Below are 27,943 nucleotides of genomic sequence, written 5' to 3'. Positions count from 1 at the left end.
ATGCCGTCCAGCAAGGACAAACACTGGTCTGCTGGGAAATGGATCCCAGGTCTCCAGTAAGTCAAACTCCAAATGACCAACTCAGATGCAGATTTAAAAATTACCTAAATCCTCATAAATCTGTTAAAAGGTGCTAAAGGGCTGCAATTCAACTGAACAAGAGCCTCTGTGAGTGAACAAGAGGACTCAACATAAATAAGAAGGAATAAAGTGACCCAAATACCTTAAGCATATAGACTCAAGTATATCTTAAAATGCACATACATTTAATAAAAAAGGTTGAAAACATTCACGTTCCTTTGATTTGGATAAAAAATTGTTCTTGACAAATAAAATAATTGTGTTCCAATTCAAACAAGATAGACTTTAGTAGAAATTATTTCTGTTTCTCAGGAAGGTACATATCCTGTTCGAGAAAGTACCTGACAGCTTCTAAACCCAATGAATGTTTGATATTAGAATAAAGTGCTGTCACATCACAGGATAGCAGTATCAATTTATGTTGACCTTTATTAACATTCTCCAATTTTGATAAAAGGTCTGAAGTGTTCCTCAGATAAGATTGGAGCATAATCACTATTTTCTTGAGGAACTTATCAATATACCGTGAAATATTACATGTTAAATTGCCTATACCAGAGATGATGGGTCTTCCTGGGCGGTCAATCAAAGACTTATGGCTCTTGGGAAGATGGTAATAATAAGCCAAATTTGGCTGCTGTAGTATAAGAAAATCGTGTTCTTTCTTAATGATAATAACCCCCATGTAAGCTCCATCAATCAAACAAATCAGATTTCTTAAATATTCTTTAGAGGGGTCAAAGGATAATCTCCTATTATAATTCTTATCATGTAATATCCTATCTGCTTCTTTAAGGTAGGCTACTTTATCCTGCAATACCAATCTTTTCATCTTGTCTAATCACTAATTCTGAATTCAGTGTTAACTTGTTGAGTTGCTCTCCTCTCAAATATATTTAGATTCGACTTATTGTTATCAAAAGTGGGAATCTTATTAAATTATTCTAAAACTAGACTTTTGTATAACTGCAGGCTTGGGTAATTGTTAGGGGGATAAAAGGTGGAAGGAAGATGTAAATCCGTATGTACATAATCATTCTACAAGTGATCACATAGATCCTCCGGGTCCATATAAATCACCTTTTCAGATCTAATCTTAATGTCCATATTATCAGTAAGTATGGGCCTTTTCTGTTCATAATTCAATTTCTTGCCACTAAAATACTTTTGCAGCAATAATTTCCGAATAAACCTATTCAGGTCAACGAACAGATCTAAGATATTATGACTATTTGATGGACTAAAAGATAGACCCCTATAAAGTACTGATAATTCTTCATGCGTTAACTTATAATTGGAGATATTAAATATACCCCTCTTTAATCTTTCAAATTTTGCCTTTTTGGCATTCTTGCCTCGCCCTCTGCAGCCATGTTTGCGTAGGACCTTTTGCCTCTCGTGGTATAGTAGAAATGTGGTTCTCTTTGTCCCTTCTCTCCTTCTGTTTTAGTTTTAGGGGGTGTGATTTCTGCTTGACAGCCCTAAGGTTTTGATTTTCCTGAAAAATCTGTACCACTTCTTGGGAGTCCCTATCTATTTTTATTGGCGCTACTTGCACAATCAAGAGCTGTTTCATATTGATATTTGAAATCTGATGTTCCAAATGATATATAAATCACTACTTGTCAAGGCGAAATTATTATGTCTTTCTCTATAAGGAACTCTAGATCTCTCTATTTTGGAAGATCGATCGGTGGGCTGATCAATTTGTTTGTAACCATTGTTGTTATTATTATTATTGTTTTTTTTCCTTCACCCAATTGTCTCCACCATCTATCTTATCCTTACTTCCTCTTATAATGTCCATCTTATTATTTGGATCAGAAGATGTCCTACATTTCTTGTTAAACTTGTAAACCATTCCATCTTTATAATCCCCCTCATCCCAACCAATTTTTCAATTTTATTTGAAGCTAATTTACTCTGAAAACTGTCAATCTTTGACAGGACCTCTTTGTTCAATTTTAGGTATTCTTCAGTAGATTAAAATTTCCACAAATCGTTTTGAAGAATCTGTATTTCATCACTAGCTTAAAGCCATTGATTTATGTAATGTAATAATATATTAATAAAGAAATAATATATTTCTACTAATGCAAATGAGGTGCACAGTGACACTTATTTTAAGTCTTTATCGGCTAGATTTAGAGTTTGGCGTTAGCCGTCAAAACCAGCATTAGGGGCTCCTAACGCTGGTTTTGGGCTACCGCTGGTATTTAGAGTCGTGTAGGTAAAGGTCTAACGCTCACTTTGCAACCGCGACTTTTCCATACCGCAGATCCCCCTACGCCATTTGAATATCCTATCATTTTAATGGGATCTTTCTAACGCTGGTATTTAGAGTCTTGGCTGAAGTGAGCGTTAGAAATCTAACGACAAAACTCCAGCTGCAGCAAAAAGCCAGGAGTTAAGAGCTTTCTGGGCTAACGCCGGTTCATAAAGCTCTTAACTACTGTGCTCTAAAGTACACTAACACCCATAAACTTCCTATGTACCCTAAACCGAGGTCCCCCCACATCGCCGCCACTCTAATAAAAATTTTTAACCCCTAATCTGCCGACCGCACACCGCCGCAACCTACGTTATCCCTATGTACCCCTAATCTGCTGCCCCTAATACCGCCGACCACTACATTATATTTATTAACCCCTAATCTGCCCCCCAACGTCGCCACTACCTACCTACACTAATTAACCCCTAATCTGCCGACTGGACCTCACCGCTACTATAATAAAGTTATTAACCCCTAATCCGCCTTCCTCCCGCCTCAATAACCCTATAATAAATAGTATTAACTCCTAATCTGCCCTCCCTAACATCGCCGACACCTAACTTCAAGTATTAACCCCTAATCTGCCGACCGGACCCCACCGCTACTCTAATAAATTTATTAACCCCTAAAGCTAAGTCTAACCCTAACACTAACACCCCCCTAAGTTAAATATACTTTCCGATCAGCCAATAGAATGCAAGCTCAATCTGATTGGCTGATTGGATCAGCCAATCGGATTGAACTTGAATCTGATTCCATCAGCCAATCAGATTTTTCCTACCTTAATTCCGATTGGCTGATAGAATCCTATCAGCCAATCGGAATTCGAGGGACATCATCTTGGATGACGTCATTTAAAGGAACCATCATTCGGCGAGTAGGTGTCGGTAGAAGAGGATGGATCCGCGTCGGCTGGAAGAAGATGTCCCCGCTCCACTCCGGATGGATGAAGATAGAAGATGCCGCTTGGATGAAGATGTCTACCGGTCCGGATGTCCTCTTCTGCCCGGATAGGATGAAGACTTCTGCCCGATGATGGACCTCTTCAGCCCGATGATGGATCTCTTCAGCCCCCGCTTGGGCTTGGATGAAGACTTCGGAGCCTCTTCTGGACCGATCGGTGATACCCGGCGTGGTGAAGATAAGGTAGGGAGATCTCCAGGGGCTTAGTGTTAGGTTTATTTAAGGGGGGTTTGGGTTAGATTAGGGGTATGTGGGTGGTGGGTTGTAATGTTGGGGGGGGGTATTGTATGTTTTTTTTTACAGGCAAAAGATCTGAATTCTTTGGGGCATGCCCCGCAAAAGAGCTTTTCTATTTTTATTTTAGAATAGGGTAGGGAATTTTTTTATTTTGTATAGCTTTGTAATTTTATTAGGGGGCTTAGAGTAGGTGTAATTAGCTTAAAATTGTTGTAATATTTTTCTAATGTTTGTAAATTATTTATTTATTTTTGTAACTTAGTTCTTTTTTATTTTTTGTACTTTAGTTAGTTTATTTAATTGTATTTATTTGTAGGTATTTTATTTAATTAATTTATTGATAGTTAAATCTTTTGAAATCCACTTCTATGCTACCTGTAGAACCAAATGGGTAGTATATGTACTGAGCTGTAATATCTGTCAACATCAATATGTAGGCCAAACCTCTCGCGAATTCCGAGACAGGGTTAGGGAGTACTTGAGAGACGTTGAGAATTTCAATAAAAACTCAGCAGTCGCCAAACACTTCAATGGCCTGCACTTAACTGGTGTTCCCAATTTTGGAGCGCAGATTATTGAAGTAGTTCATAAACCTACCAGAGGAGGGGATAGACATAAACTTCTTACAAAAAGGGAGTTATTTTGGATTCTGAAATTAGAAACTAGACACCCCAAGGGTATCAATCTGGAATGGGATATTTCTTACTTTATAGATTAATGCTTAAATATGCACTCCTTCATTTAATTTATAATTATTAATATTTATGAACATGTACATAAGCATTTTTTCTTGTTATTAGCGTTCTCCCTTTCCAGATTGTTGACCTTAATAGTGTGAACAGCATATTCACAAATAATTTGTTCCTGAAATAATACTATTTTTCAAATATCATTCAAATTCTTCTATGGATCAATCATACATCCTGTATAGTCTTAACATTGTAATTATGCCACAATGCTTGTTAATAATATTTGAATATATCGTCCTAGGTTTAATTGATAGCCATGGATTTGTTCAGTATATTGTCTATTAGGCATTTTTATTAACAATGTTTAGACAAGTTATTAGATATATACACATAGACATAAATTAACATGTTTTATGTGTTTACATCTAAAACAGCCTGTTAGTATGCACACAAGGATTTTTTGTACCTTCAGTTTTATTACATCAATTGTTTTTTAACTCCCTTTTTTTACATGCTGTCAGTGTTTCTTTCAGGGTGACGTCCAGTTGCACCTATTACAGGCTAGTGATTGGACAGTCATCCCTTTAAGTACACTACAGACATGTTTAGCACTAGTTCCTATGAAAACGCGTCAGGACTGCTATTCCTGCTCACCTGCATAATGATGCAGCTTTTACCTTTTGCTCAATAAAGATTTCTGGATTTTACCTTGCCCCAGAGTGCTCAGATTACTGCTTTCTTAGTGTTAGGTTTAATTGTAGATAATTGTAGGTATTTTATTCAATTAATTTATTGATAGTGTAGTGTTAGGTTTAATTGTAACTTAGGTTAGGATTTATTTTACAGTTAATTTTGTATTTATTTTAACTAGGTAGCTATTAAATAGTTATTAACTATTTAATAGCTATTGTACCTGGTTAAAATAAATACAGAGTTACCTGTAAAATAAATATAAATCCTAAAATAGCTACAATATAATTATAATTTATATTGTAGCTATATTAGGGTTTATTTTATAGGTAAGTATTTAGCTTTAAATAGGATTAATTTATTTAATAAGAGTTAATTTATTTTGTTAGATAAAAATTATATTTAATTTAGGGCGGTGTTAGTGTTAAGCGTAGGTAGGTGGCGGCGACGTTGGGGGCTGCAGATTAGGGGTTAATAAATATAATATAGGGGTCGGCGGTGTTAGGGGCAGCAGATTAGGGGTACATAGGGATAATATAGTTGGCAGCGGTGTACGGAGCGGCAGATTAGGGGTTAAAAATAATATGCAGTGGTCAGCGATAGCGGGGTCGGCAGATTAGGGGTTAATAAGTGTAAGGTTAGGGGTGTTTAGACTCGGGGTACATGTTAGGGTGTTAGGTGCAGACTTAGGAAGTGTTTCCCCATAGGAAACAATGGGGCTGCGTTAGGAGCTGAACGCTGCTTTTTTGCAGGTGTTAGGTTTATTTTCAGCTCAAACTGCCCCATTGTTTCCTATGGGGGAATCGTACACGAGCACGTTTTTTAAGCTGGCCGCGTCCGTAAGCACCGCTGGTATTGAGAATTGCAGTGGCGGTAAATTATGCTATACACTCCCTTTTTGGAGCCTAACGCAGCCCTTCTGTGAACTCTAAATCACAGCGGTATTTAAAAGGTGCGGGGGCAAAAACAACCAGCGTTAGCTACGCGTGTCGTTACCGACAAAACTCTAAATCTAGCCGTATGATAATTATATTTTTGCTATGTATAACGTTATAAAAAAATGTGGTTTGTTAGGTTGTTCTTATGCATAATCCTAATAATAAGTACAGAAGTAATATTATTTTGCAGATTTCCAAGTTTTGGGGTCAATCACAATTCTGTTGATAATAGAAGAAAGTTTTTTGAGCGATCACAATCCAAAATTAATTTTGCCACTAAAAGCCCACAGCCACCAACATGTTTTTCAGTTGTTAAAGGGCCACTTAAGACAAAAGGAAAATTTCATAATCCAGATAAAGCATGCAATTTAAAAAGACTTTCCAATATACTTCCATTATCAAAATGTGCACATTCTTTTTATATGCACACTTTCTGAGGCTACAGCTCCTACTGGGCATGTGCAAAAGTATATGCATTTTGTGATGGCTGTTACATGATACATAGGGAGGGAAAGTGGATTACTGTTAAAATTTGCCAGAAAATATTACAGTGCTCCTTTCAAATTCAAATATGTGCTATTGCATTATCTAATTATTGTGTATTTGATAGTTATTAAATTCTGCTGCATTTAATGGTCCTTTGAGTACCTGTTATCAGAATAGAACCTGGGAATCCCACTGGCATATACAATGGCCCTTTCACACCTTTTAAGGTTGCAATACAATTCTTCTGAACAAACCCATTCATCCAGTGTGTAATTAAAAACTCATTTACCTATTGTAATCTGAATCAATGCTAATCACTGCTAAATAATAAGAATTACATTTGGGTATAGTCATGATAGGCATACTGGCATGTTTGCTCAACTGCATTGACACTTTTAATATATTAAAATTATTATTTTTTTCAATTCTTCTAATTATTGATTAAAAAAACTTTTTCTGGTTTGTTGAGGTATAAATCTGCAATCAAGAAGAACACTACATGTTTTTATTAGAAACAGGAGGCCACAACTTATTGTATCTTCTAAAATGGGATTTGAACAGCTCTTGTAAACTACAAAACATCTCTATTGCAATATTGTAACCACACAAATGTTGTGCAAACGAGATGGTGCCTTTGCTATGCACAATTTCTAAATGTTGGGATCCTGATCTCACTTTTCCTAAAGGGATATTGCATAGTCAATATATATACATATGTAAATGTGTGCCCTACCCACTAGAGATGGACTATACAATAGAGTTGAAAAGAGCTTTAATGAATTTAGACATTGGGGCCTATTTATCAAAGGTCTTGCGGACCTGATCCGACAGTGCGCAAGACCTCGTATTTAGCATTGCACCAGCAGCTCACAAGAGCTGCTGGTGCAAAGCCGCCCCCTGCAGACTTGCGGCCAATTGGACGCCAGCAGGGGGGTGTCAATTAACTTGATTGTGCTCTGAGCAGGCGGACAGGGTTATGGAGCAGCGGTCTTTGTGACCGCTGCTTCATAACTGCTGTTTCTGGCAACATAATGGAGTTATTACAAATTGTCTTGGAATATTTAAAAAAAAAAAAAACAAGTTATCAAGTGCCTTTAGATGTCAAATTCGAAGTGTAAAATTTCATCAAAAATTTCATCAAAAATCTGTTGAAAAGTTTCAGGAAAATGGATTGCGTTTGCCGATAACATTTTGGTTTCTTGTTAAAAATAAGGATTTTATGAGTGAGCTGAAAATGAACTAGCAGCTCAGAGAAATAGGAGAATACCCTCTATTGTTATCATTTCTAAATGAAAAGTTCCCTTTTTTGTGGCGAAACCAAAAACAAATCAGAAGATATATTGTGATCTACCTCTTTGTTCATTTATACCATCAGAAACCTTTATATAGAGCTGTTGTTTCCATGACACTTTACCTTGAATCTCAGTACTGTTTTTACCTTTATAGTAATGTTTTAGCTATGTACAACCCTATTTATAAGTATCAGCATACATTTAATATAATAAGAACTCTATTCATTGAATGCCAATTTTGGGCCATATTACAAGTGGAGTGCTAATAAACGCTAATAAATGTGCGCTAACCCAATGAGTGCAAAAAGCCAAACTTAGAATATCACATGCACGTTCACGTATTCCCAAAAGAAGTCAATGGAGTAAAAAAAAGGGAAAAAAACTAACACCCCACTCTTGCGCAAACCGAATCGCATATTCTCATGTGCGCTAACCCAACATGAAGATCGAAGATATGAATATTTCACATTCCAATGTTCTTCACATAGCAGAATATGTTCTGTTTATTCATAAATATTTCTACATATATCTGAGAGTATTTTTGTACAATATATATCTATACCTATATATATATATATAAATATGTTTATATATACTGAGTGTGCCCTTTGGACATACAGCGGTTACATGATGTTGGAACCCCCTATTTTGTGCATTCATTAATGCTGCCTTTGTCTGAGCTATGTGCTTTGCAGAGCCCCCTTTGTGCTGATCTGTACATACTCGCACTCAATATTCTTGGGTGTGTTTGTATAGACAGTGGAGGACGGTGTTCTTATATTTTCATATGTCTGCACCTAAATCTCTGCAGTATCTGTATTATGTATGCTGTTACAATTTGCGGCGTGATTTGAGAGTATGTTTCCTATGAAGGTTTGGTTACCATATTGTCCGTCAGTGTATGCTGACACTGTGTCTGTTCACTACATTCATCTGGTTGCTGTGTCTCGCTCCCCTGATAGACCAGGTGTTAGGTGTATTGCAATGCTCTATACGAACAGCTGTTTGGTTGTCATAACAACGTTAGGTGGTGGCTGAGCTCACCCTATCACTTTCTAATTACCTCTATGGCTCCCCTATTTAAGGCGTAGCCTAGACATGTGCGATTCGTTTTGGATCGATTCGGAAATTCGGCCGAATTCATAAAATTCGGGATTCGGATCGATCCGAATTTCCGAATTAAAATACTGCCGAATCTACCGAATAAATCCGAATTAGTTCAGATTTATTCGGATTTATTCGGTAGATTCGGCTGGCCATGGATTACACTAGTATTGTACAGTATATTAGGTTATATCACTCTGCTATGGGTTACACCTAATATACTGTACATAATACTAGTCTAATCCCACCTAACACTTACCGAAATTCCGAATTTCCGAACCGAATCCAGCCGAATTTCTTCAAATCCGAATTAATCTGAAACTAATCCGAACCGAATCGATTCAAATTGCTCCAAATTCGAATCGGTCCGAACCGAAATTCGAAAAATTCCGAATCGATCCAAACCAAACCGAATTTTTTCGCCATGCACATATCTAGATCTAACATTACTCGTCTGTATGGATCTGTGATCTTTGCCACTCGGCAGTTTCAAGGTATTTAATTTTCTGGTTAGCATTTTTACCGATTTTGAATAACACGGCCCGGATTTGTGTCATTACCATTTTTGTATCCACTTGACTTATTGCATACATTGCTGTGTGCATTTTTGAGCCACACGCTAATTGGCTATGTGAATCTAGGCGTTTTTGTTTGCTGGTACCTCTGTTATTGTTTGCCATGCATGCTAGTTTATGCTTTTGTTATTTGAGTATGTGGGACCCGGTCCTCACTTGTTCTCCATCTAGCGAAAGTACAGTACTGATTATATTCACCCACTATGACTCTAGGTATAATCCTGAAAATAGGAATGCCTGTAGCGTTCTGCCGTTATCTGTTTTACTTGCTGGGGTACATATATATCAGGCGTTCCACGCATCCGCTGTTGTTGCCCTTTCTATATTTTGTTCCCATGTCCAGCTGGCTTATTCTGATAATTGTATATATTCCTTTTTTTCCCATTTCTAGCCTGGTTCCCAGTACTCTTTAGCGTTTGCATAATTTAAATTGACTAATATCTATATGCATATTTGTATTACTAAGTTTTTTCTATACCCAAATGCTCTGTGACACATATAGATATATATTATTTGTGTGGTTTTTACCACACTATTTCTGCTAGTCCTTGGCTATTTTTGTTATTTCTGTACAGAGCTTTCTTTTGTGTATTTCTGCCTTGTTGTTACTTGGTTTGTTCTTTGGGTATCCTTTGTTGAAAGTTGGATGATTCCCTTTTCTGACTGCAAAGTCTGTTTTTATATGTGTTGGTGATGGTGATATAGGTTGTTTTTTTCACTCTGTGTGTTGTTTCATTTGATTTATGTTTCTAGTATTTGTCTCTATGTATGTCTTTCAGATTATACCTGTCCTGATGAAGGCCCAACTGAGGGCCGAAACGTTGACCATGTATTAATGATCCTGAGAGTGCCCTTCTTCTACACCGATATCTACATTTATTACCCATAAGGATTGCACCCAGGTCGTGGCTGCTCCACCTGGTTGGAGTGCTGGGCTACAGGCTATTTGACTTTTGAGATATATATATATATATATATATATATATATATATATATATATATATATATACTGTATATTAATATATAGAGGTATATCTATTTAAAAATACTTATAAAATATTCTGCTATGTGCAGACCATTGGAATGTTAAATATTATAGTAAATACATAGTTGAAACTTTTAATAAAAATGGATATTGCATAAATATTTTTTTTTTTTTTATGTTTTCATCTACTTAACTACAGAGGACTCCAATGCACTTATGTCTATATATGTATACATATGTATTTATGTGTTTATATGTGTATATATATATCTGTGTTAAAGCCCTTTGGCTGCCTTTTTTTAACACCTGAGACCTCATATCTTTGAGCCTTTATAACTTTTGTGTGCAATATTTTTTCTAATAATTTGTATTAGATGGTGTAACTGTACTTTGTAATGTATTTTTTATGTGTTTTGTGACACTTTTTTGTTTCACGAAACAGCTAACCAGAGTTCTGAGGAAAGTAATAAACTTTCAACTCATAATACCAGCAGTAAACCTGACGAGCGCAATCACCTGTGATATACCTATTATCACTTGCTCGCAAACGTTTGTGCTCCACTTGTAATCTGGCCCTTCATAAATACCATTGCTTCTAGAAAAGAAAGTGTATTCTATGTTCGGTGGATGAAATGGTGATTAGATCTCTTTATACATATTTATTTTTTTCCAAAAACCTCATATTTACTAATTAACGCATTCATGGTTGCTTTACTTGAAATTATATAACGACTGGTAACTATTAGGATTTACAATTATCTACAGATTTAAAGTGTTGATGAATATTGGCCTAGATTTATAGACACAGGGGGAATTACCTCTTGTAAAGGCAAGATCATGTTCCACGATTTGTTATTGGGGGTTCGTGCCATGAACCCTGTATTGTTGTATGGTGGGGTGCACACATGATATCTCACAAACAAATAAGAACTGCTTGCAATGCAGAAAAACAATCATTATTACCAGAACACGTAGAAAACAGACTTGAAAATGGTTTGAAGGGACAGTCAAGTCCAAAATAAACTTTCATGATTCAGATAGGGCATGTAATTTTAAAAAAAAATTCCAATTTACTTTTATCACCAAATTTGCTTTGTTCTCTTGGTATTCTTAGTTGAAAGCTTAACCTAGGAGGTTCATATGCTAATTTCTTAGACCTTGAAGGCCACCTCTTTTCAGAATGCATTTTAACAGTTTTTCACCACTAGAGGGTGTTAGTTCATGTTTTTCATATAGCTAACACTGTGCTCATGCACGTGAAGTTATCTGGGAGCAGGCACTGATTGGCTATACTGCAAGTCTGTCAAAAGAACTGAAACAAAAAGGGCAGTTTGCAGAGGCTTAGATACAAGATAATCACAGAGGTTAAAAGTATATAAATATAACTGTGTTGGTTATGCAAAACTGGGGAATGGGTAATAAAGGGATTATCTATCTTTTAAAACAATACAAATTCTGATGTAGACTGTACCTTTAAGTAAATGTTAGTTATTGTAAAGTATTCAGGTCTGTTTTCTTATGGTAAAGCAGTCTTGCTGGATAGAATAAAAGTTTTCCAGATGGACTTGCCATGGGCATCCCAGAATTGGGATTTTGTTGCTTACATCTAAGCCCAGCATGGGAAATTCACGCAGCATTCCTAAAGACTATATTGCCCCTGTGATGTATCTAGTCTTATGTCTCACTTTTATTTTTATTTTATTCCTCTTTAACTGTCTTTAAGTTTTCTTTTTTTGCAAATTTTTATAGAGGAAGTTTTTTCATTTTAATTCATTTGTTCTGTAAGGTTTAGAAAGCATTTTTGATGCTGATATCCTTCACAGTAGAACTATGTGGCGAGTGCTGAACAGTTACAATGTAGATGTGTCTCCTTTGATTATAACAGAGAGTGAGGGCCTAATGATTAAAAACTCCCCTGTGTGGAGAGAAATCACCCAAAATATTTGTTGGCTTTTTTGAGCCTTGTAATTACACTGAATGGGCCTCTCATTCATACCCAGAATTCCTCGTAAATAGATAAATAGTTCTCAAGCTAAAATTTGCTTTTCTAAAACAATATTTATGGAGTCTCTATTTGTGACTGTAATGAGGAGCATCTACAAATCATATTATCCAGACTCCCAACTTTGACACCTCTTAGGCTATAGTATTCTGTAGATCAGAATATATTTAGCAGCCTCAGCAGAAAATTCCCTGGTATGGGGAACATCGTAGGAATATTTTTTTGTGTCAAATTTCCCATTGGGGATATTTAAATAAAAATCTATAATAAGGTTTATAATTATGTAGCAACATTACACAAATAACAGGCCAAGCTAGTTTAACAACATTCATTTCTTGTAGAGAAATATTCATATTAATAACAGTATCAGGAAAATACATGTGTAGTTTTATAAACCCTAATTATGATATTATTCTCCAGAAGTTTTGGATTGTATTGCACCACCACCACATGTGAGCCATGTTGCTGCCTCTATGACCACATCTCCAACACTGATTTGACCTGTGGTGGAATAGGCGGTAGATTTTCTTAGGAGTAAGGTACCATCTGTGTAAGAATTTTAAATTGATTTCAACTAAGGATAGTGATACAGACATTTTTGTTATGTTTTGGAAAATGGCTATGCTCGTTTGTGGTAGAATAATTATTCCCAAGTCATCTTCCTAGTTCTCAAGGTACAGTGGTATGTAGCCAGGTGGTTTAGTGGTTAGTATTCTACATATCAATGAAAGGGTATGAGAGAGCGGTGGTGTTTGGATACATAAGGATTAAAAATTTGTTAGTGGTCTAACCATGTTTCTGCTTTGTTCATGTAGAGAGATGTATCAGTGTACTCAATGGTAATTGAACCAGTTGTGAAAATAGGTATAGCCCTTGTCTATAAGGTCTGACTGAGAAATAATTTTCTTTTCCAGATGTTATCATGTGAATAGAGAGATTGCGAATATTTTTGTCTGGTATGTTTACTATAGCTTTATGACCTATCGTTAATTGACCGTTTTCTATGAGTGAGGTGAGAGGGGATAGTTTTGATTAAATTATAGTATTTTTGGACAGGATATGTTCCCATGTAATGTAAGTTTCTATTATCAGTGGGGAGTTATGTATTAGTTTATGTTTTGGCTTCTCCGTGCTCCAACATACCCTGTCGGGTACCATTAGTTATTGCAAAGGGGTTTGATAGGGTAAGGTTCCATTTATTAACAATTTAGCGTTAGGTTGGGAATAAAGGGAGAATATTCTGTCTAGCATTCTAGGCCCGAAACCCATGTATTCCAATGTAGAACGTAAGAGTACCCAGTCAACACGGTCAAAGGCCTTATCTGCATCTATAGACAGTAGGATTCCTGGGATTCCTCTATCTTGTGGGAAGTGAATAAGGTTTAAGGCCCTGACCGTGTTGTCTTTAGCTTCACATTTTGGGATAAATCCCACCTGGTCCTGATGGATTATATCTGGTACCATGCAATTCATGCGGTTTGCTAGCACCTTTGTGTAAATATTTAGGAGAGAAATTAGTCTATAATGTGATGGGTGATCTAAGGGTTTGTTAGGTTTTGGCAATAGTATAATGTGAGCCTCTAATGATCTAGGGGATAGTGCTTTGGATTCGTCAACATAATTAAAAAAATGTGTGAGTTGGGGTATTTATTCCTCTTGGAATTGTTTATAGTATCTATTACTAAGTCCATCAGGACCCGGTGCCTTGCCAGTAGGAAGATCTTTAATTACCGATTTAATTTCCTCTGATGTTATGGGTTCCTCTAGTTGTTCTTTTTGGAGGGAGGAAATTTGGGGGAGATGAAGGGAGGATAGAAATGTGGTTATTGCATTAGTTTTTGTTTCTTGTTCTAGGGGTGTTAGGCTGGATGGACTATTCAAGTTATATAGTTTTTGATAGTATTCTCTGAAGGTTTTTGCTATGGATTTGGAGGAGAAATGTTCTTTATTCTGGTCGTCTTTTATGCATAAGATATATGATGTATGTGCTTTTTGCTTTAAGTATCTTGCTAGGGATCTGCCTGATTTATTACAACCTTCATAATGTGTTTGTTGTAGTCTTAATGTTTGTCTTTTGTGTTCTTTGTTATAATAAGACACTAGTTTTTCTCGTTCCAATTGTAGTGCAATTAGTAATGAGTGGTTAGAAGGGTATTTTTATGGCATTGTTCTAGTGATTCTATGTCAACTAGTAAGGCTTTTATGCCTATGAGTTCCCCTCTTATCACGCATTTGTGGGCTTCCCAGACATTTGATTGGGATATGTCTGGAGTGTTGTTGTGGGTAAAGTATTCTTTGATGGATTGTGAGATCTGTTGCAACACAGAGAGGTCTGATAACAGGTGGTCATCTAATCTCCATAAATAATCTTGAATTGGTTTGGTTGGCCAAGTTAATGTACCTAAAACTGATGCGTGATCTGACCAGGTTAAGGGGGATATTTGTGAAGAGTTAAATTATGATAGGCCCATGATGTTGGTAAAGATATAATCGATTCTGGTATAGAGTTTATGAGGGTATGAATACAATGTGTAGTTCCTTTTCTACATGAAAAACTAGCTTTTTAAGGTAAGCGTTATTGCGGTTAATATGTAAGGTTGGAATCGAAGAATATGTGGACGAGCAGTCTAGCAGGAGATAATGGCATATTCAGATCTCCACAAATGATTAGAGTTCCTTTTTGTTGTTCCAAAATTAGGTTAGTTACTACTTTGACAAAATGAGATTGTTTGGAGTTTGGAGAGTATATGAAAACCAATGTAACTGGACGGCCATAAAGTAGGCCTACCAGTAATAATATATCTATCCTCTCTGTCCTTGATTGATTTGAATGCTGTGAATGGGATATTTTTCCTAATTAGAATCCCAACCACATGTTTTTTTGGATTTAGGGTGGGAAGCGTAATAACATGTGCCAAATTTGATTGTGAAGGTTAATGGTTCCCTGTTTTTGATAAAATGGGTTTCTTGGACAAATGCTAAGTCTGTTTTGTGCCTGTTGAGGTCTCTCAATGCTTGAGATCTTTTAGATGAGATGTTGAGTCCTTTGGTGTTTATTGTATGATCTTATGGAATCTAATGGTTTTTTGTTTTGTTGAGAATTAACCATGCAAGGGTGGAGTAGTGTTTATTATGAGTAGTACCGACATGTATGTGGTAACGGGTAGATGTATGTGTATTTTTGTTTGTGATGTGATGATTCTGGACAAGTAGAGCAGCGAGAAAGAAGAGAGAGAGGCAGATGTAAAACATTTAATATAAAACAATAACATTAATTTTGTCGAGAGTGACTTCCGCGAGGATGCGTTTTCCACTCTATGGCCCTTATTAAAATATTGAAGGGTGAACAAAATAACTAGGCTGATATGCCCAACAATTCCATTATTATTTGCTAATAGTATTTGAAAACCTTTAGGGATGTGCAAAAGATAATCTCCAACAAACCCTCCACATTTTAGACTACTTTATATAACGAAATGCGCCGACATGACCGCCCTGACATGGAACCCCCATCCACCAGCCCAAGTGTTTAGTTATTTGCTTATTGGGTTTTACACTGGTTTTACACTGGTGATGTTGGCCCCCTGCGGGCGCAGCCAGGCCCACTGAGTGACAAACAGAATCAATATTTAACTTGTATGTCATATAAGGTGAACGGATTATACATATGATAATAAGAAACCAAAGTAAACTTATGTAACCCCGAGTTCCAGAGGCCTCCCATTTCTTGTCACATTTAAAGGCTGTAATATAACTTAATATATTTTATTTTTAAACTTTTGGCTAGGTTCAATTTTGTATCTTATTTCTATACTATTTTTGCCAATTGATGCCATCATTTACCTAATAGTTAGTCTGGCTGTTGCCACTGTGAGATGGATCACTCCACGAAGTATATTTTTAGTCCAACATGTGGAAATATATGTAATGAGACAGACCACCCCCCAGTAGTAGGACCAGTAATGCCCACACCAAGTTACAAGTTGAGCTGACTTGATAACCTTTTCAAGTCGTGTGAGTTAGGTAGAATTTTACTAGAGTAGCAGGATTCTGAAAACCTGTATCTCCTGATTATCATTTTTGGCTGTTATCCATACCACTAACCAATATTTATATGGATCATATTTGCTAACAACTTAAGTTATAACACTACATAAACATTTACAACTTTTTACATAATTATTGAATATATGACCTGCTTTTACTTGGATAACCGCCTTCTCAAGCAAGGACTCATCTCAGATTAAGCTAAACGTCAATTCATTTAATTGGAGGGTCCTTAGTTCTTTTTTTTGAGACTAGAGTCCATTGTGAGTCATGTTATTTTGAGAGGACTTCCGGTTGTATTGTGGGTGTCTTGCCTCTGTTGCTGTGATTGTGGAAAAGTCAAGCTGAGACCTTTAGACAAGGCCTCAAGGTCCTCCAAGGTTCTGTATACAAACGTTTGTCCATCTTTTTGAATTAGGAGGCTAAATGGGAATCCCCATCTGTATCCTATTTGTTTTCTTGTAGAATGGTGGTTATAAATTTGAGAGAGCGTCTTTTTTCAATTGTTGTTGGACATAGATCCTGGAAGATATGGAGAGTTTGTCCTTGGAAGGATACGGATTCTTGGGTTCTTGCCTGTTTCCAAATGGCTTACTTATGTTGGTAGAAAGCAAATTTTATGATTATGTCCCGTTGGGGGAAATTCCGGATTAGGTCTCGGGCGTAAGGCTCTGTGAGCTCTTTCTAGAGAAGATTCTGTTAATTCCAATAAGGGGACTAGATGCTTAAAGAATTGCAGGAGGTATGTGGTTATATTTTCATGAGTAATGTCCTCAGGAATTCTTCTTATCCTTAAGTTGCTGCACCGATTCCGGTTATCAAGGTCTTCCACTTTCAATTGTAGGTCCTGGATCACAGAATCCTGGCAATTGAGATGGTGAGTGTTATTACTGACTATTGATTCCAAGTTTTCTTGGCCTTCTTCTATACATTCAATCCTGGATCCCAATTCATTAATATCTTTTCGTATAGAAGATATTTCAGACTTTATGAAGGATTTTAGATAAGCAATGTCTGATTTTGATACGAGAGCATCTACTGTGCTCTGAATTTGTGTTAGTTATTCTAGAGAGTATTGGGGTAGTAGTGTAGAAGCTTGAGTTGCCATGTTGTCAGATTGCTTTTCACCTTTTAATGTTAGATGTGGTTCTTGTAGGGAGAAGAAGGAGCTCACAGTTGGCATCTTTGGATTTAACAGTTTTCTGGTCGTTCTGTTAGATTTCCTAGCTGCCATATGCAGAGAAGAAGCAGGGGTATTTTATTGGATATTTAAGCGAGTTACTTTTATGGGTTAATGATGTGTTCTCTCTGTGCATGCTTTATATTTGGCACCTTAATATTCACAGGAGAGCTTTTTTTTGTTTTACTTGCTTCTGGTACTTCCACAAGTAGGATAATTTGTCAGGGCCTGTATTACTCTGACAGCTTTATACTATATGAGTTAGCTATCCCTTGCTTGCATGGTAGCTCATTTAGTCTCTGGAGGTGTACAAGACACACATGTTCCTTTATTTATCAGTATGCTCCGCTGCAGTAAGAATGGTTAATAGCTCTCTAAGGGGGACTGAAACTCATGTTGGCTTAAGGAGCATTGGAGATTGTAGTCTATGTGACTCAATAGAAAAGGTGAGCGTATGATAGTAGTGAGTTCAGCATGACCGTGTTGTCTCTTATTTAGGAGGTGTATTGCTGTTATATTTGGCCATGTGGCTTGCTGAGGTATGTATTGATTGAGCGCATGAAGCGGGTCTCACCCTGAAAGATGCTGTCCCGTTGTGTGTAGTGATGTGTCTCCCAACCGATATTAGGGAGTCATGAGGTGACAAGTTGATTTGCAGGTTTGTGAGGGCTGTTAAGTTGTAGGCTGCAATTAAAGATGGCAACTGGACTTCTCCTCAGATCATAAAGTTATTCACCCAATTTTGAGCTGGTAAGAGGCCAATTGAGTGGAAAAGGCTACGGAGCTTCACAGCAATGCAGCCATTTCCCTGCATGGCTACGCCCCGCCTCCAAATCTCCAATCTTTTTAATTTTTACTTTCTCCCAATCTTTAAAAATATGTGAGCTCAAACCAGGCTCAAAATGTAGGTTCTCTATGATGGGCAGATAAACCGTCCACTGATGGGGAAGCTTTAACAATTTATATAACTTAAACCAAGCCTTTAGTATTCCTCCATACACTATATTATTCCTAACTGAAAAAGGTAGCTCCCTCCAATCCAAGTGCAATAAAAATACCTTTGAGAGATCAGACAAACGCAAGTTATCCATAGATTTCTCATGGAAATGTTCTGTCCCTAGTAAACAATCTACGGCTACTTGCGCCAACGAGACAAGATTATATAAATATATATCTGAAACTCCCAAACCTCCACGTAAAAAGGGCTGTTGTAGCTTAGCTCATACATTTGTTTCCCCTCCCCAGAGAAAATCATTAAATATCTTATTCAGATTCTAAATATCTTTCTTTGGTATTAAAATTGGCAACATATTAATCGTGTAAAGTAGTTTGGGAAGAATCATCATTTTAATGAGATGTGCTTTACCCATCAAAGAGATGGGTAAATTATTTCATCATTTAAGATCTTGCTCTATAGACAAAAGAATCTAGTCAAAGTTATTATTATACCATTTATACAGATTATTTGAGATATTAATGCCTAAATGGTTAAGTACTTGCTATTGCTAACCACTATGAAAAAAAGAAAGCTCAGAATGATGTTTTCAGAGGCATTTTAGCACTTCCTGTGTGAATTCTGATGCTGATTCTGCTGCAAGGTCATTTTTGATTGACTAGCATAAATAATCATTAGCACAGTTAAACACATGAAAGCTAATATTTACATCAACATGGGCCCCCTATGTGCTAACCTTAGTGCACTCCTCTTCAGGTGCCTTGCTCTCCTTAGTGCTAAACCCCTTCTCAGAATACAAAATTAGGCACCAGGCAATGCACCCCAAACTACTAGCCACGTTAAACATCCTCTTTCTAGCAAGGACTGGGACTTGCAATTGTGTCCTGGTGCCTGACACAGTTAGGGTTAAACACTGATAGCAATGCTGTCTATATAATATGCGTTAGTGTTATAGCAGTTGGGACTGAAATTCTATTGCTCCTGGTAATAGTAAATAGCTTTATTGAGCTGACATTATTTAGTGAGCTGCATATAGTTTGCTTTCACTAAATAATAGTGATGTGAGTATGATGTTGCTACTAAAATTGACGTGCTAGGAAAAAATTTGCTTCCTAGATTTTTTTAATATATACTGGTTCATTTTTAATGACCAGTATAGAATACAGACTAAGATTTGCAGATCTTACGGCATAGGAAAATATACTAGTTGTACCAGATTTTTATTCTGTGAATACTGGGAAATACCTTTATACTGATCTAATTTAAATATGCTTTCCAGTAATTCCTGATGATTTCATAATACTCATAGTAGACACACCCTTATTTCTATGCAAATTATATTTAATAAATTGTCACCTTATGTAGTTTATGGCTAAACCCTGTATGAAATGAACGAGCAGTGCAGAACTGAGGATCTGAGGTACAACATCAAGAAAGTTATAGGTCAGTTGGCATTTATGTAATATGTTTCTGGTTTGTCATTTTGTCTCCAAAGATAACAATTAGATTTTCAAAATGCTGAAAATGTTTTCAAATTATTAACAACGTTCTTTCTATGAAGAGCTGAAATGGTGCATCAAGTCCAATACATCATTAACAGTCCTGTTGCTATAGTATACATAACTATCATTTTCTTTACATTCTGTATTTGCTTTTGTGTGTATATTTTACATTTAATCTAACTCTTTGCAGGGCTCTGTCCTTTCAATATGAATTATTTTTTCTGTTAAGAAGACCGTACAGAGGAGCTAGTGTTTGCATTGCCTGTGCATTATTCTCAATAGAAAGTATGGTCATTCTTCCAGCTGTTCATTGACAGAGAAAGGTAAGGAGCCTGAAATGCTGCGTGTCAGTGAGTAGATCATGCAGGTGCTCGCCCCCTGTTTGTTTAGTGCTAGAATGTCCCCTGCATAGAACCCAGATAATGTAATCAGTAGCTGAGCTGCCAGCACTTTGTAAACTGTTAGGACCTCATGGACTTTCTAATTTGCTTTCACCCCCCACCCCCCGTGCGGTCCTGACCTGCCAGCCCTGCTTGAATCCTTGTACACTGACCAGGGGGGTTTGGAGCTGCAGCATAGGTGAATTTATATTTATAATTAGCAAAAAGACTATCTCTAAATTTCAGTTTTTAAACCTCTGCAGGACGCCTCTTATCTCAGTACATTTTATCAGCTTTTCACAGCCAGACAGTGCTAGCTTATAGGTGACATATAGATAACATTGTGTACAGTATGTAAAGTACAATTTCTAGGCAAAGCATCTCAATATCTGACTATAACTGTTATTGTATTGTACCTATGTTAATATGATTTGAAACAGTTTAGTCAATATGTCTGCAAGAAAGCTTTTCAAATTTAAATATTAATGATTTAAATAATTAAATGGAACTGAGCATTATTTCCAGCATTACATAATACTAATCTTATGTAACTTTAAACTTTAAAACAAAATGTATTTAAAGGCAGCATGTTCTCATTCCAGCTATTTTAAAAGGTACATTAAGCACCTCTTTCTTTTGTGTAAAAATGTGCATCTCACAACCAAATCATTTAAAAATATCTTAAAACATTTTTTTTTACATGCAGGTCTATATACACTGTGCATACATATAAAATATAATGGGCTAGATTACAAGTGAGGCACACACGGTTTTGCACAAGCGATATCATGTTTTCACAAGCCTTTTTCATTCTGCTTATATTAAAAGTTGAGTGAAATCTTGATTTACACGTAAATCCTTATCGCAATTTCAGATCTGTGGTTAACTGTTTTCCAAAACAAAAAAGTTACACAAAACACTTCAAAAATACATTACACTCATATTAACACTGTCTAATAGTGATGTCGCGAACCTAAAAAATTGGGTTTAGTGAACGGCGAACGCGAACTTCCACAAAAGTTCACGAACGGGCGAACCGGGCAAACTGCCATAGACTTCAATAGGCAGGTGAATTTTAAAACCCACAGGGACTCTTTCTGGCCACAATAGTGATGGAAAAGTTGTTTCAAGGGCACTAACACCTGGACTGTGGCATGCCGGAGGGGGATCCATGGAAAAACTCCCATGGAAAATTACATAGTTGATGCAGAGTCTGGTTTTAATCCATAAAGGGCATAAATCACCTAACATTCCTAAATTGTTTGGAATAACGTGCTTTAAAACATCAGGTATGATGTTGTATCGATCAGGTAGTGTAAGGGTTACGCCCGCTTCACAGTGCGCAGTGTAGGTGATATACCTGCCCTGACCATGCTTTGCAGACCAGGTATCAGTGGTCAGATGGACCCTTGCCCCAACACTGTGTGCCAGACATGCCATTATAGAAGAGTTATATGGCTTTGGCGTTGCTTTTTGGTAATTAGAAGGCTGCTAAATGCCACTGCGCACCACACGTGTTTTATGCCCAGCAGTGAAGGGGTTAATTAGGGAGCATGTAGGCAGCTTGTAGAGTTAATTTTAGCTTAAGTGTAGTGTAGTAGACAACCCAAAGTATTGATCTAGGCCCATTTTGGTATATTTCATGCCACCATTTCACCGCCAAATGCGATCAAATAAAAAAAAATTGTTCACTTTTTCACAAACTTTAGGTTTCTCATAGAAATTATTTACAAACAACTTATGCAATTATGGCATAAATGGTTGTAAATGCTTCTCTGGGATCACCTTTGTTCAGAAATAGCAGACTTATATGGCTTTGGCGTTGCTTTTTGGTAATTAGAAGGCTGCTAAATGCTACTGCGCACCACACGTGTTTTATGCCCAGCAGTGAAGGGGTTAATTAGGGAGCATGTAGGCAGCTTGTAGAGTTAATTTTAGCTTAAGTGTAGTGTAGTAGACAACCCATAGTATTGATCTAGGCCCATTTTGGTATATTTAATGCCACCATTTCACCGCCAAATGCGATCAAATTTAAAAAAAACTTACATTTTTTCGCAATTTTAGGTTTCTCACTGAAATTATTTACAAACAGCTTGTGCAATTATGGCACAAATGGTTGTAAATGCTTCTCTGGGGTCCCCTTTGTTCAGAAATAGCAGACATATATGACTTTGGCGTTGCTTTCTGGTAATTAGAAGGCTGCTAAATGCAGCTGCGCATCACACGTGTATTATGGCTAGCAGTGAAGGGGTTAATTAGGTAGTTTGTAGGGAGCTTGCAGGGTTAATTTTAGCTTTAGTGAAGAGATCAGCCTCCCACCTGACACATCAGACCCCCTGATCCCTCCCAAACAGCTCCCTTCCCTCCCCCACCATACAATTGTCCCCGCCATCTTAAGTACTGGCAGCCATCTTGGGAACTGGCAGCTGTCTGCTATTATTTCACAGTCAAAAAAAAAATATTTTTTTTAAATGTACACTACTGTTACACCAGATATGATTGGTGGCACTGGGCAAGTGGGCACAGTATACGCTGTGAGCCTGACACACACGCTGGCAGGCAGGCAGGCAACTGCAATTAGATTACACAGGGAAAAAAAGCAGACTGATGTTCTAGCCCTAAAAAGGGCTTTTTGGGGTGCTGTCCTTACAGCAGAGATCAGATGAGTCCTTCAGGATTGTAGTGGACACTGAATACACTAGCCTAGCTATCGATTTCCCTATTAAATCAGCAGCAGCTACACTGTCCCTCCTCTCACTAAGAATGCAGCTTCCAAATGAATCTAAAATGGATGCTGTCCAGGAGGTTGGAGGGTCTGGGAGGGAGGGTCTGCTGCTGATTGGCTGTAATGTGTATTCTGACTGTGAGGTACAGGGTCAAAGTTTACTCAATGATGACGAATAGGGGGCAGATCGAACATCGCATATGTTCGCCCGCTGACGCGAACGCGAACATGCTCGCCGGCGAACTATTCACGACATCACTACTGTCTAATAAAAAATATTTTTAAAAAAAATTTGCACAAAAAAGTTATAAGGGCTCAAAGATATGAGATATGTTAGGGAAAAAAAAAAAGGCAGGCAAATGGCTTTAACATCGAGACACACAATAATATATATATATATATATATATTTACATATATATATATATATATATATATATAGAGAGAGAGAGAGAGATATGTTTATATATGTGGACATATATATTACTGTATTTATATGTGTATATATGTATTTACAGTCATATATACACATATAAAAACATTAATATATATGTACACACATATAGACATATATATATAAGTGCATTAGAGTCATTTGCCATTAAGTAGATGAAAACATGCTAAAACATATTTATGCAATATTCATATTTAATAAAGATTTTAATTATGATTTACTGTAAATATTTCACATTTGCTAATGCGAATATGCTATGTTGATTGTGAGAAGGGTGTTTTTTTTCAACAATTTTTTTCTCTCCATTAATTTCTAGGGAGAATGTGAAAATGTGATGGTGTTTGGGCAATCTCAGGTGTTAGGGTTTTTTTTTCAACTTTTTTCTCTCCATTGATTTCTTTGGGGGAATACATGCACATGAAAACCTAAGCTATGATTTTCACACTATTCGGGTTGCCGCTAGCGCCAAAAGCTTAAAGGGACCAGAAACCCAAATATTTTCTTTCATGATTCAAATAGAACATGTGATTTAAAATGACAATCGGTATATATTTGCAACCACCAATCAACAGCTAGAACCTAGGTTTTTTGCTGCTCCTAAGCTTACCTAGATAAACCTTTCAGCAAAGAATAACAAGAGAATGAAGCAAATTAAATAATAGAAGTAAATTTGAAAGATGTTTAAAATTGTATGCTCTATCTGAATCACAAAAGAAAAACTTTGGGTTTCATGTCCCTTTAACTCTAGCAGAGTTTTCACAATTGCGGAAAAAAAATACCTTGCCACTTAATAATAATGTAATCTAGCCTAATGTCTCTATAATAATTTGGTTTAACTGTTTGTAAACAAACCTCTCAGTTGTGTTATTGGTGTAAACAATGCACAGTTTTATAGTTTCTTTGTTTTTTCTGGGGTAACAAAAGTTTTTTTCACAATGCTATGGTGAAAAAAACCCACACCTCAATATACAAGCAGCTGGCATTTAGAGCACCTAAACTGTGCACAATACATATGCATAAATTATATAAATGTAAAGAATTACCGAATTAGAAGAAGAAATTACAGAAAAAATCAGGCAAAAGAAATATTGAATGTACATTGCAAATTTATTTTTGACTACCAAATAATGAAATTTTTGATGTGGAATTACAATTTGAGTTTAATATTCCGTTAAGTGCAATGTATAAATGTAATATTACACAGAAAAAAGATTTAGTATAGTTTATACTTCTTTAATGCATACATTTTATTTTAGTTAATGGATTTCATGGCCCCCATTTATCAAACCAAAGATGGACAAGGTTCTCAACTAGGGAATCTGTCCACCCATGATCACAGTAAGCGTGCAGCTATACGTTTACTGCTTGCATTTTATATTGCACAATGAAATCCGCCCCTGCTCATGTGCTACCAATCGTGCAAGAGCAGAGCCTGTCAATCATTACAGACTAAGAAGTTTGTGTTAAACTCTGTTACCTCTGCGGTGGATGAGAGGTTAAGAAGTGGCAGTTGGATGTGCACCACTTCTTAGCTTGTGGTAAGCAGCCTTACATCAACAAACCTACACTAAGCCCTTTATCTTCAGAGGACACTAAACTCAAAAGTTTGATAATGCAAATTAAAGATTACTAAACTACTGCATAGCCCCTCATCTTTGCCCTCAGAGACTGACATACTAAACTCTCAACCTATCAACATACAAATTCTTAATGAACAGCTCAAAACATTGCTTTGTGAAATTATTTTTAATGCAAGTAATTTAATGGGTCATATATTTGTTTCTAAAATATCTCTTTTATTGTTTTTAATAGGGTACACAAGGGCTTTTTACAAGACTCAAATTGAACAACCAAACTAGAAACATGGAATTCAATGGAACAAGTCAGGCGGGTCTACAGGGAGTGCAGAATAATTAGGCAAGTTGTATTTTTGAGGATTAATTTTATTATTGAACAACAACCATGTTCTCAATGAACCCAAAAAACTCATTAATATCAAAGCTGAATAGTTTTGGAAGTAGTTTTTAGTTTGTTTTTAGTTATAGCTATTTTAGGGGGATATCTGTGTGTGCAGGTGACTATTACTGTGCATAATTATTAGGCAACTTAACAAAAAACAAATATATACCCATTTCAATTATTTATTTTTACCAGTGAAACCAATATAACATCTCAACATTCACAAATATACATTTCTGACATTCAAAAACAAAACAAAAACAAATCAGTGACAATATAGCCACCTTTCTTTGCAAGGACACTCAAAAGCCTGCCATCCATGGATTCTGTCAGTGTTTTGATCTGTTCACCATTAACATTGCGTGCAGCAGCAACCACAGCCTCCCAGACACTGTTCAGAGAGGTGTACTGTTTTCCCTCCTTGTAAATCTCACATTTGATGATGGACCACAGGTTCTCAATGGGGTTCAGATCAGGTGAACAAAGAGGCCATGTCATTAGATTTTCTTCTTTTATACCCTTTCTTGCCAGCCACGCTGTGGAGTACTTGGACGCGTGTGATGGAGCATTGTCCTGCATGAAAATCATGTTTTTCTTGAAGGATGCAGACTTCTTCCTGTACCACTGCTTGAAGAAGGTGTCTTCCAGAAACTGGCAGTAGGACTGGGAGTTGAGCTTGACTCCATCCTCAACCCGAAAAGGCCCCACAAGCTCATCTTTGATGATACCAGCCCAAACCAGTACTCCACCTCCACCTTGCTGGCGTCTGAGTCGGACTGGAGCTCTCTGCCCTTTACCAATCCAGTCACGGGCCCATCCATCTGGCCCATCAACTCATTTCATCAGTCCATAAAACCTTAGAAAAATCAGTCTTGAGATATTTCTTGGCCCAGTCTTGACGTTTCAGCTTGTGTGTCTTGTTCAGTGGTGGTCGTCTTTCAGCATTTCTTACCTTGGCCATGTCTCTGAGTATTGCACACCTTGTGCTTTTGGGCACTCCAGTGATGTTGCAGCTCTGAAATATGGCCAAACTGGTGGCAAGTGGCATCTTGGCAGCTGCACGCTTGACTTTTCTCAGTTCATGGGCAGTTATTTTGCGCCTTGGTTTTTCCACACGCTTCTTGCGACCCTGTTGACTATTTTGAATGAAACGCTTGATTGTTCGATGATCACGCTTCAGAAGCTTTGCAATTTTAAGAGTGCAGCATCCCTCTGCAAGATATCTCACTATTTTTGACTTTTCTGAGCCTGTCAAGTCCTTCTTTTGACCCATTTTGCCAAAGGAAAGGAAGTTGCCTAATAATTATGCACACCTGATATAGGGTGTTGATGTCATTAGACCACGCCCCTTCTCATTACAGAGATTCACATCACCTAATATGCTTAATTGGTAGCAGGCTTTCGAGCCTATACAGCTTGGAGTAAGACAACATGCATAAAGAGGATGATGTGGTCAAAATACTCATTTGCTTAATAATTCTGCACACAGTGTAAATACAAGCGAGGATGAAAGCGGTTTTGGTAAAAATGCAAACATACATGTTGCTATTGCAGCCTCGTGTGCCGTAGCGCTTTGCTTATTTGGAATGGTGGGAAATATAATAGTGTTCCGGTACCTCTGCTTTAGGATTCCAAAGAACAAATATACTGTTTATATTATAAACCTGACAGCAGCTGACTTCCTCTTTCTAACGTTCACTGCTATTTTAATGGCAATCCAACTTATTAAATTAATTGGTAAAAATTATAATTTTACAGGGAGAAAACAATTCAGTATGTTTGCTGAGATATTTTATGATTTTGCACAATACTCTGGAATGTTCTTCCTCACAGCTATTAGTGTAGAAAGGTGTCTGGCTGTCTTATTTCCCATTTGGTACCAATGTAATCGACGAAAGAACCAGTCTTCCATTGTGTGTATCTGTCTTTGGATTCTTGGTTGCTCTATGAGTCTAATTGAAAATTTAGCTTGTTTACCAAAGGATTTTATGGCCCAGACCAATACATGTACAGGAATTGCAATAATGACATTTGTTATAAGTATTGGTATTTGTCTGCCATTAATGGTGACTTCAAGTCTTATTCTGGTCTTCAGGATACAAAGAACATTACGACAACAGTACCCACCAAGGTTGTATGTCATTATTATTACTACAGTCTTTGTATTCATCTTATCAGTTACTCCATTCAGCTTTATGTGGTTTCTTATGTACTTTAAGCTTTTGCCTTTAGATGTTCATATAGTGAGTTTATTTTATGCCAGCGTGTTCTGCACAGTGCTTAATAGCACACTGAATCCCTACATTTACTTCATTGTTGGGAGACACAGGAAGTCAACACCTAAAGTCTCCATACATGAGATTCTTCAGAGAGCTTTCCATGAAGAAGAGGCAGAGAGAAAAAATAATCAGCAAAGAAGTGGATACTGA

General features: G+C 36.9%; 1 protein-coding gene across 1 annotated transcript; it reads left to right on the top strand.

The window, feature by feature from the left end:
• On the top strand, positions 1–27,943 carry LOC128661597 (mas-related G-protein coupled receptor member H-like). Its single transcript, XM_053715832.1, has 2 exons — positions 1–56; positions 27,004–27,943. The coding sequence occupies exons 1-2, from the start codon at positions 1–3 to the stop codon at positions 27,941–27,943; spliced, it is 996 nt and encodes a 331-aa protein (XP_053571807.1).

The sequence above is a fragment of the Bombina bombina genome, chromosome 5 (genome assembly GCF_027579735.1).
Source record: "Bombina bombina isolate aBomBom1 chromosome 5, aBomBom1.pri, whole genome shotgun sequence".
NCBI classification, from domain to species: Eukaryota; Metazoa; Chordata; class Amphibia; order Anura; family Bombinatoridae; genus Bombina; species Bombina bombina.
This window is presented reverse-complemented; position numbering and strand designations above follow the sequence as displayed.

Bases quoted from the DNA above. Each gene is read 5' to 3' on its own strand.
- LOC128661597 (XM_053715832.1), top strand. From the start codon at position 1: ATGCCGTCCAGCAAGGACAAACACTGGTCTGCTGGGAAATGGATCCCA. The intron at 57-27,003 runs GTAAGTCAAACT...TTCTGCACACAG, and splicing joins AAATGGATCCCAGGTCTCCA to TGTAAATACAAGCGAGGATG.